At 33.4% G+C, this 11,194-nt stretch overlaps 1 protein-coding gene across 1 annotated transcript; it reads left to right on the top strand.

Annotated features, from left to right (window-relative positions):
* The first annotated feature begins 8,797 nt into the window (after window positions 1-8,797).
* LOC108663801 (uncharacterized) lies at window positions 8,798-10,573 on the top strand. The gene has a single exon (XM_018129305.2). It carries the CDS (start codon window positions 8,814-8,816, stop codon window positions 10,266-10,268), a length of 1,455 nt encoding a protein of 484 aa, XP_017984794.2. The 5' UTR covers window positions 8,798-8,813; the 3' UTR covers window positions 10,269-10,573.
* Window positions 10,574-11,194: the final 621 nt, after the last annotated feature.

Here is an 11,194-nt window from a genome sequence, read left to right as displayed (position 1 = left end):
CATAGCCATTCCTTGGCGTTGGCCGAGTTCCCCTTCACGTGGTGGTTTGGCGTGAAGTGAACTCTAAAAGTTATACCTCGGGAGTTACCCTACTCGCCTCTCAAACCGAGGTAAAAATATAACAGGATTTGTGCCCCTCTAATAGGCTAGTCCACAGAACCCAGCCCACTGCAGCAGGTCAAACCCACCATACAATAAAATTTTGACAGCATGACAGGGCTAATATATTACTACCCAGCCTGCAAGGGTAAAATAAAGCAATTCATACAATTCATAAAAGCACAGCCCAGCCAGTCATGCCAATACAATAACATAAGCCATTAATTCAATTTTAAATTTACAACATATCAGTGGTCTCCAATTACTCTATTTTCAAAATCGTTATTTCGTTTCAAGACAATTTATAAAATATTTTCATTTAAACTCATTTTGTTTACAAAACATAAAAATTTACCATAACCGAATAAAAACATACTTTAGATAATTAAAATGATGGTAAGGTTACTCACCGTGTCTAGAGTTGGGATTTTCGAAATACTCAGACTACTGGTCCTCGGGTGTAATTCCCTTGCCTTTATCGGAGGACTCACCACCTTGACACAGTACAAAATCGAGAAATTCACCACATTGGTACTAATTGAAATTAAACTAATTTAGACTACTAATGCTTGATATGGAATGCAAAAATGTCTAATTTTTTGCCTAAACACATTGTTAGCCTATTTCGATCTTTTACCCGATAAATCGATATACGCGTCCGTTTAAACTCCAAATTAATTTTTTTCAGTTTCTATACCTCAATTGCACCCAAATTGACTTAATGTCCCTCAGTGTGGTGCAAATTATCAGTCTCGATAGCAAATTACGAAAATACCCCTAGTGGGTAAAAATTTGTATTTTTACTCCGAAAATTCTCATTATTTTTCTAGGCTCATAATTCATCATTATTCATCATAATTCCTCAAATAAACATCAAGATCAGCAGCCAATATTCCCCTAGAAAATTTGGCATAATGGGTTTCAATGGGAGAAAATTATATCTCTAGCTTATTTTTGCTATATTTCAATATAACTTAACTAAAATCACTTAATTCAATTAAAATCAACCAAAAATCAAGCTCAAAACTCATCCATGGAGGTTCGGCCAGCATGGGTGTCCATACCCACTTTCTAATTTTGCATGGAAATGAGAAAAAAATGCATGGGTAGTGAAAATCACAAGGAAAATCAATGAAATTTACTTTTTCAATGCTTGATTTCTTGATTTCTCTTGATTTTCCCCAAATTTTCAGGTAGGGTTCTTATTTGTTTTTTTCCCCCTTTTCTCCCCTGGTTTGGACAGCTGAAGAAGATGAGAATTCTGGAATTTTTACCTTTTTAAAGGCTAAAATAATATAATATTATTTTATCATTTTTTTAATCTTTTATTAATTCCTTAAATTCTAGCCATCCATTTGTTTCCAAATTTTCACCATACACTTGTCCCACATATCCATAGCTTAGATAAAATTCTCAGACTTACCCAAAGTCTTGGGGGAGTAATTTTTGAAATTTACACTTTTGCCCCCGTAAAAGTCAAAAATTACATTTTTGCCCAAAAACTAAAAAATTACCCATAAGCATATTTTTCATCCCTTATACTCATACCATTCTCCAATTTGTCAAATTTGATCTAAATTCTCTCAAAATATCAAATTTTGTCTGCAGGTGGTAAAATTACAATTTTGCCCCTACACTCTAGAAATCACTGAAATTAAACTTTTTCACTGCCAAACCCTCAAATTATACTCCAATAAGTCAAATGGGGTCAAAAAAAATAAAAAAATTATTTTCTAAAAATTCCCATTGTGTCTCTAGGTGGCAAATGACCATTTTACCCCTAGACAGTAAAAATTCCGGTTTGACTCCAAATTGATTCTCGAACTCCAAATCACCATATTAAACCATTCTGAGACTTTAATATTCTTAATTTCATTTTAAATTCTCTATTTGATCTAGTTCGAGGCTTAAATTAACTTAATTGTACAATTTGGTACATTGTCGTCTTTTAACGATTTTTCTTTCGGGGCTTTCCAAGTATGCAAGCATATTGTCAATCATATGAATGACATGGAAAGTATTTTATAAGGTCGGGCTTGACATAAGCTCTTTATCTCGATAGAATTTACAAAATGAAGATAAAACTAAGGAATTAGATGGATTAAATCCTAATATTCATCCAATCTAATTTACATCCAAATCTAGATATACATGGTGTAAATGGATATTCACAAAATATTCAAAACTCTCCCCCTTGAATATCTATCGTATTAAGAATATGCCTCGTTAAAACCTTACTAGGAAAAAACCTCATGAGAAAAAAATCCAAGTGAAGGAAAAAAAGTACATAATCTTTTCAAGAATACGCTTTTAAAATATTGCCTCATTAAAAATCTTATCAAGAAAAACCCAATAAGAAAAACCTTGATGAAGGAAAAGAGAACAATACATATTTTACTCCCTCTGATAACTGCATTATAGAGATTTTTAAAATGATGCATTCCAATATTTTATACCAACTTTTTAAATGTTGTAGTAAGAAGGGTTTTGGCAAACAAATTTGCTAGATTGTCACTTGACTGAATTTGTTGAATACTAATTTCACCCTTTTCTTGGAGATCATGAGTGAAGAAGAATTTTGACGAAATATGTGTTGTCCTATCGCCTTTAATGTATCCTTCCTTCAACTATGTTATGCAACCGGTATTATCCTCATATAATGTTGCTGGAATGTCCTTCTTGGTTGACAAGTCACACATTTCTCGAATATATGGAGTTACAGATCTTAACTAGACATGTTCACTACTTTCTCATGAGTTGTTAAAACTTCTGCATGGTTAGAAGAAGTAGAAACTATAGTTTGTTTTACAAAATATTATGAAATAGTCATACCTCCACTTATGGACAAGAAACTTGTCTAGGATTGAGCTTTGTGTGGATCAAATAAATATCCTACATCTGCATAATTAATTAAAATTTATTTTGATGTATTTGAATAATATAAGCCCATATCCATTTTTCGTCGGAGATATCAAAGTACATGTTTAATTTCATTCCAATGTCTTCGAGTTGGGGAAAAATTATATCTTGCTAATAAATTCACAATATATCAAGTCATTTATTGCTAACAAGATATATTAGTACTTTAATTATGATAAAATATGGTACTTCAAGATCAAGACTACAATGGTCTTTCTATTCTTCACCGTATGCTCCAAGTTATCCTAGTATTAATTTATTAGTCCCGTAAACACGTCAGAAATGGGTGGATGAGAAATCAGAATTAATCGTCATGGAAAGGGACCCTAAGACTACAGTGGTCTTTTCCTTTCTTCTCTGTATGCTCCAAGCTATCCAAGTATTAATTTATTAGCCCCGTAAACACATTAGAAATGGGTGGATGAGAAATCAGAGTCAGTCGTCATGGAAAGGGACCCTAAGACTACATTGGTCTTTTCCTTTCTTTACTGTATGCTCCAAGCTATCCAGGTATTAATTTATTAGCCCTGTAAACACGTTAGAAATGAGTGGCTGAGAAATCAGAGCCAGCCATCATGGAAAGGGACCCCAAGATATACCACAAGAGTAAAATTGGAAAAATGGCCAAGTTAATTTCAACAAAATTAAATGCAAATACATACATACATACATACATACATATATATATATATGTGTGTGTGTGTGTGTGTGTGTATATGTATGCACATACCATAGGCTAGGTTTATTGGTCTATATGAAAGTATTTTTAAAGAGTGTTTTGTATGAAGGTTTTAAAAGTTCATAAGCTAGTTTATAGAGTTTGCATATGTTTATGTAGTAATTATGTTAGTTTATTAATTTTCTTAACTATAACACAACAAGCGTATTATTATAAATCTATAAATTTTTGTTGAATTTAAAAATTCTATTATTAATGTATAAAAAATTTTCATTTAAATAGTTACTAGGTGTAGACACTATAATTTTGCTTAGACAAACAAAAATAATAATAATTGAAAATTAATTAATTAAATAATTAGAAATGAAATAAAAGAAAAAAGGAAAAGAAAAAAAAGAGAGCACTGGCAAGGCGCGGACGCACCCTGCCAGTACTAGCCAGGCACCACTACAGTGCCAGATGCGAAAAACTCATGTCTGGCAAAGTAGTGGGAGGAAGGCATCCGGCTGGAATGGTACTCGGTTGCAAAATCGAGTATAAAAGAGACACTGGGGGCAAAAAACGTAAGGACCAAAAACCCTAAGAAATCCTTAGCAACCTGCAAATAAAATCCCTGGTCTAAGTAGCCAACAACCACAAATCCACAACCAAAAAAATAGAAAAAAAATAAAAAAATACAATGAAAAAGGAGAGGAGCAAAATAGTTTGGCTTTAGGATATTTAGCTTGTTTTTTAGGGATAGATTTTGAGGGGGTTTTGGTAATTGGTTGGGGAGGAAAATCTTTGGGGTAGTGCCACCGGCAAAGAGGGAAACCCGATTTGGGTAGCCAACGAAAAGGGAGAAGAGGAGATCTTGGGCAAAGAGAGGGCCCGATCTCTTTGATCAGAGCAGTGGTAGGATAGAGAGAGAGAAGCCCGATTTGGGCGGTGAAGGGGTAGCTGGGTTTTAGGAAGCCGACGGCGGGGAGAAGACCGATCAGCGCCAAAGGGACAGTGGAAGGGTTGATCGGCTGCAAAGAAGGAAAACCCGTTGGGTAGCTTGCAACGTGGCAGATGAAAGAAAAGGAAAGATTTGGAGATTTAGCCACCGGTGGGGTGAGAGATAGTAGGAAATAAAAGGGGAAGAGAGAAGAGACAAAGATGATGAAAGAGTAAAAATGGAAGGTTCTAGAGAGAAGAAAAAAGGGTGAGCAGCAAAGGGAAAAGAAAAAAGGAGCTTTTTTCCTTAGCGCCGAACGACGTCGTTTGGTGTCCCAGAGAAGGCTGTGCAAAGCTAAACGGTGTGTCTAGCAACAGTCGTGGTTAGCCTAGTTGTGTTGGGGCTTATTCAGCTTAATCAGGTAAGGAAAATTTAATTTCTTTGCATAATGGATTTGCGAAAATTTAATTGTTTGGGTATTATGGTTTGATTCGTTTGAGTTTAACTCACAATATTTAATCTAAGCTTCATAACTTGATGCTATAAGGTTGATTCGGAAATATTTTTTTTTACAAAGTCCTAAAAAGAAAATTTTCTAGAGAATGTCTTTAAGATTAGGATTGGATTACTTTATCATAATGTTCTAAAATTTTTAGATATAATTTGCAGGTTTAAGGAGATAATATAATTAGAGGATTATAAATATGTATAAATAAGAATATAAATAGGAGCATGAGAAATATTCATGTACATTAAAATATATATATATATATGTAGTGAATAAAAAGAATATTGTATCAAGCATAAAAATAATTATAATAAGATAGGTAAGAGAATCAACCTTAGAGAATTAACTCCTAAAAAATATCATGACATTAAGGACAAGTAAACAACACCGATGATGGGATGATCGTTCGGGACATAAGAAGTCGCAATCCTGGGCTAATTTCCCTAGGTTCAGAATCCGAATTAAGGCTCCATCAGTACGATGAGAGGGCCTCAGTTTCGAGATCCCGAAATTTTTTATAAAAAAAAAAAATTAACAACACAAAATCATCAAAAAAAATAAATAAACAAATAATAGATAAAAAGGGTTTAGGGAAAATGAAAAAATAAATAAAATAAAACAATAATGATAATGATTCAGATATGTATATCATAAATTTGTGAAAAGGTAATATCCATGACATTAAATAAATAGACAAATAATAAAAACTATTAATGAGGATAACCCAAAACACTAAATGATTTAAAATCAAGTATTAAATATCTAATGGTATAAGATATAGATTAATAAATATTATGTAAAAATAATAAGATAAGAAATATCAAGGAATATATAGGAGAAACTTAGAGTATAAAAAAAATAAAATATAAGAGAATAAAAAAATAGAAAATATGATAATAAAAAATAAAATAAAATAATAATTAAATAATAATAATGATAAAAATAGTTAATTGCATTAGCATAGCATATATATTACATAATGCATATCATTGCATATAGATATTTTTGTTTGCGAGCATAAGCCCCGATGATGGGATTTTTCGAAGATCTTGCGAAGGCGAGTTTCTCTCGGAAAGTTCCCTAGTTGAAAGGGTGCTCCCGAGTCCCACCGGTATGATGGGAGGGCTCGGGAAACATCTTTAATAAAAGGCTTTAGCTCGTATTAGGTTCATTATTCACGAAAACATTATTTTTTTAAAAAGAAAAACGTACAATAACTCGGATGATGAGATTTATTCGTCGAATTTGCGAAGGCGAATTTCTCGGATAATTCCTTAGGTGAGAGAACACCCCGGATCCCACTAGTATGATAGGTAGATTCAAGAGAATGTCCTCGATAAAAGGTTATTTGGCCGACATTTTTTATCTCATACCATGCATTTCATCTTGCCTCATATTTGCATTCTGTTTTAGGTTGAATAGGAGATAAAATAAGTGAATAATAGCTAAGGAAATAAAATGAACTTAAAAAAATAAAGCCTAATAGGATAATCTAAAAATGGTACCGTTCATGGAACGGGTGTTCCGGGGGTGCTAATCCTTCCTCGGGCGTAACCGTACTCCCGAACCTAGATCTAAAAAAAAACGTAGACCAGTTTAAGATTCTTTCGACAGGCTTAAATCTAATTAGGATTCTGTCGATTAGAATCGAGTCAATAGGTGGCCAATCACACCTAGTAAAAAAGATTGGTGGCGACTCCTAGTTTTAGAATTTTCACTCATATCTAGCGGTCGGGTTCTCGGACTCGCATGTTACAACACTAGGAAAGTCTGTTTTTACAGAAAATAGCTTAATAGCTCCAACAAAAGCTTGAGTCATTATCCACATGTTTAATTTCTTTTTCATGATACTCTCCTTGAAAGGAATAGGGAGAAGTAAAGCAATACCATTTCCCGATTAATTTTACCTGTTTTAGTCTTAATGGTTGAAGGATTAATTGACTAGCAAATAGCAATGGATGGTATGTGTGGCCAACATCATTTAAGATATTATTCTGACATTGCAACTTCTTTTAAAGGATCAATTTTCTTTTAAGATATTACATTAAAATGGCTTGTTATGAAGATTTCCAAAAGGGATTGAATTGGAATATTTTGAAAATTCTTTCTAAATTTAAAAGAAATAAAAATTTTCTTAAACCAAATCCCTTTTTAAAACTTGAGCAAAACAATAAATTTTTGTGCAGTGAAGCAAGTTAAAAACATAAACAAATTTGAGAAGAATAAGAAGGAAAACAACACAAGAATTTTTATAGAGGTTCGATCTCATTGCCTACGTCTTCTCTCTTAGACTTACTAAAAAATTTAAAATCCACTATTGAAATGAAATTCAATACAATGCATTTTATGGATAAAGCATAACCTTACAATACAATGCATATTATGGATCAAGTATAACCACTCTACCTTTTAATTTGATTAAGGTATAACCACTAAAATTGCCTTTTAACTTGATTAAGGTATAACCACTCAAGATATTACAATAAATGAAGAGAGAAAAGCTGAAGTGTCTCTTAAAGGTTGAATAGCTAGATGGGTACAATGTTTGCTGAGAAGGAAGATGGAAAATTAAAGTACAATAAATGTTACAATTGAAGACTTGTACAAATGTGAGAAGTAAATGGGGCTAATGAATGTCGAGAGTAGTAATCTTCTCTATATTAATTGAGTTAACATTGGTTTTTTTTTTTTCATCCTTTGAAAATTAAAAAATTTGTTATTAATGGCTTTAATTGTAATTGTCTTTATTGGGTAAAAAAAAAAGGTAAAAAGCCAAATCAGCTGTCAAACAAGAATTGTGAAAGCCACATGGCAGATAACGTGGCATTAAACTGATATTTATAATTTTGATTAATGACAATTAGTCCACAATTAATAATAAGAGTTTATTTAACCAAAATAAAAATATAAGGATTAATTGAATGTAATAGAAGTGTAAAAGAATAATTGACTTTTTTTATATATTTCAGAGACTTGTTAGAGTATCAAAGATTAATTGAATGTAACCAATTTTGTTTTGTAAAACTTCCTCTTTATTTGATTTGTTCGAACTCTGAAAACTTCAATTTTAATATCTTTTTCTTTCCTGATTGTGTTTGACAAATAGCTTGGATGAGTATTGTACTTATAATGTTAAGTGAGAGAATTCTTTAAAAACTTAAACTCGTTAATATTATAACTAAGATATTATACTTTAATTAGAAATAAATATGATAACTCATAGACAAAATTTAATTAGATGGTCCATGATGCCTTGAAATTGTATTGGCCTAATCATGTGTCATTAGATACTTATCACCAAATGGCATAAAAATATTCAATTAATTAATTTAAAAACAGTAAAGAATTTAAATTGGTCTCTATATAAAATTGAAAGAAAATTTTGAAGGACATGCGGCAATTTTTAATTGGCTGAAATTGTTTTCATTCTACAATTGCCCCCAAGACTTTTGAGTCTTGAAACCTAATTTTCTTTTGGCGTCGAAATTTCTTTAGACCAATCAAAGAATTGAACCAAAATTTATCTCAAAGGAGTCGAGTCAACGGAGGGGCCCTTTCTACTTTTTACAGTGGGCCTTAAAATACGGTGGTCTTTTCCTTAATTGGCACAATTCAATTTTTTCTCAATTCCCGTCTTCAACTGCCATTATTCTACTTTATGTTTGGATGTTGACTAGCGACTTACTGAAATGCTCTATATTTTGCGTAAATACCTGGCCATTCTTTCTAGCCAAACTAATTTACAACAATTTATCAAAATCCTTTCAACTGCTCAAATCATGGCTTCTTTCTTAATACCATTCCAGGTCCTCTTCTTTCTCATGCTTGTGCCGCTTCAGTCCTCCATCGTTTTTGCTTCTTTAGCAGCTGCTGCACCAGCTAAAGAAGCAGAAACTCTTCTAAAATGGAAAGCTAGCCTTGACAACAAAAGCCAAACTTTGCTCTCTTCGTGGCTTGGAGACAGCCATTGCAACTGGGTCGGAATCACTTGCGACGAGGCTGGAAGCATGACCAATCTAAGCCTTCCAAATTATGTAGAAGGCCTCAGAGGTACACTTCATAGTCTCAATTTCTTTTCCTTCCCTAAACTGATGAACCTTGAGCTTCGTAATAACTCACTGTATGGGCCCATTCCCTCACACATTGGAAACCTTTCCAAGCTCATCTTCCTTGACTTGTCATATAATAATTTTTCAGGGAATATTCCATCTGAAATTTGTTTACTGAAGAGTCTTGAACTCATTTCCCTATCAAATAATAGGATCACTGGTTCTATTCCACAAGAAATAGGAAGGCTGAGTTCAGTTTCTAACATCTTTTTCTATGATAACAATCTAAGTGGTCCAATCCCTACCTCTATTGGAAGCTTGCATAATTTAACCGCCCTTGACTTGTCAAGAAATAAGCTCAGTGGTTCCATTCCACAAGAAATAGGTAGCCTGAGTTCAACTACTGAGATCATATTTCGTGAAAACAATCTAAGTGGTTCACTCCCTGCCTCTGTAGGAAGCTTGCATAATTTAATGAGGCTTGACCTTGGGAACAACAGACTTACTGGCCATATACCTGGAGAAGTAGGAATGTTGAGGTCTCTCAATTATATTGATATTGCAGGAAACTACCTAACCGGTAATATTCCCGAATCCATAGGAAATTTAAGCAAGCTGGAGCTCTTTTATCTATATGACAATAAGCTCTCTGGTTCTATCCCGAGTGAAATAGGACAACTTGGATCTCTGATCGTATTGCAGTTGTTAGGTAATTATCTTACTGGCGTCATCCCTCCTTCCATAGGAAACTTGACCAAATTATCCAATCTTCTTCTTAGTCAAAATATGTTGTCTGGTTCGATACCTCGAGAAGTTGCAATGCTTAAATCTCTTTCTGTACTTGCACTCGCTGAGAATAATTTCTCTGGTTCTATCCCGAGTGAAATAGGACAACTTGAATCTCTGTCCATATTGCAGTGGTCAGATAATTATCTTACCGGTGTCATCCCTGCTTCCATAGGAAACTTGACCAAGTTATCCAAGCTTGTTCTTAGTCAAAATAAGTTATCTGGGTCGATTCCTCAAGAAGTTGGAATGCTTAAATCTCTCTCTGTACTCGTACTCGCTGGGAATAATTTCTCTGGTTCAATTTAAAATTAGACATTATCCCAGTGATGGTGATTTAAACAAGTGTATGAAGAATGAAGAAACAGAGACAAAATGAAGAAACAGAGACAAAATGAAGAAGATGAATATCTCGACTAAAACTCACCAATTCAATAAAGGCTGAAGCTCAATACGCAGCATTTTGTTATGTTTTTAAAATTCAGTTTTAGTTAGTTGATGTTGAACATTACTTTTCCTTTGTTAATTGTATACCTGTACATCTAAATACCACCATGTAATACCTTGATTTTACAATGAGAATATCCCTAATGAAATAGGACAGTTTGGATCTCCGTTCGTATTGCAATCGTTAATTAATAATCTCATCGGTGTCATCCCTCCTTTTGGACCCCGAAAGCAAATTACATTTCAAGTTTTCTGAATTATGTGGGGCCGTGGCTTTAAAAGAGTTTTTTAACCATCCCTTTGGGATTCTCTTATAGTATTTAAAATCTTTTAATTAAAAAGGGGTTCTTAATCATAAAACCAAATTTAAAATCTTTTAAGAAATTGAAAATAAATATTTTTTTTTGAAAAGTGATAATTTTATTTAACACAAGGCCTCAATACCATTCAAAGTCTCTAATCTTGTGATGGAGACTTCACATGGCATAAGCAGCAGGCCTGTGCAAAGGAGGAAATGTACAATTACAAAATGAAACCAGTTCCAACAAATTCTTCTCTAAGTTCCGCAAAACAAAGGGTAACAAAAAGGACTCCCTACCCAAGCCACCTCCTAAGGGAACCAAACAAACGTCACAAGAAAAAAAGGAAAAATCACAGCAACCCGCTAACCCACCACCCCAACCAAAAAACCAAATACAAAGGCCAGACGGTAAGCAGGAACAATTCATTTCCAGCCCTTAAAGAAGCAGTAGAAAGAAGGAGACACGAACCAAAACTTTCAGCTCCGA

This window comes from Theobroma cacao, chromosome 10, assembly GCF_053813885.1.
Source record: "Theobroma cacao isolate CCN51 chromosome 10, ASM5381388v1, whole genome shotgun sequence".
In the NCBI taxonomy this organism is placed as follows: domain Eukaryota; kingdom Viridiplantae; phylum Streptophyta; class Magnoliopsida; order Malvales; family Malvaceae; genus Theobroma; species Theobroma cacao.
Note: the sequence above shows the minus strand (reverse complement) of the source record. Positions and strands in the feature narration are given on the sequence as shown.

What these genes read in the sequence shown, in the direction of transcription:
- LOC108663801 (XM_018129305.2), top strand. Translation starts at nt 8,814, where the DNA reads ATGCTCTATATTTTGCGTAAATACCTGGCCATTCTTTCTAGCCAAACT.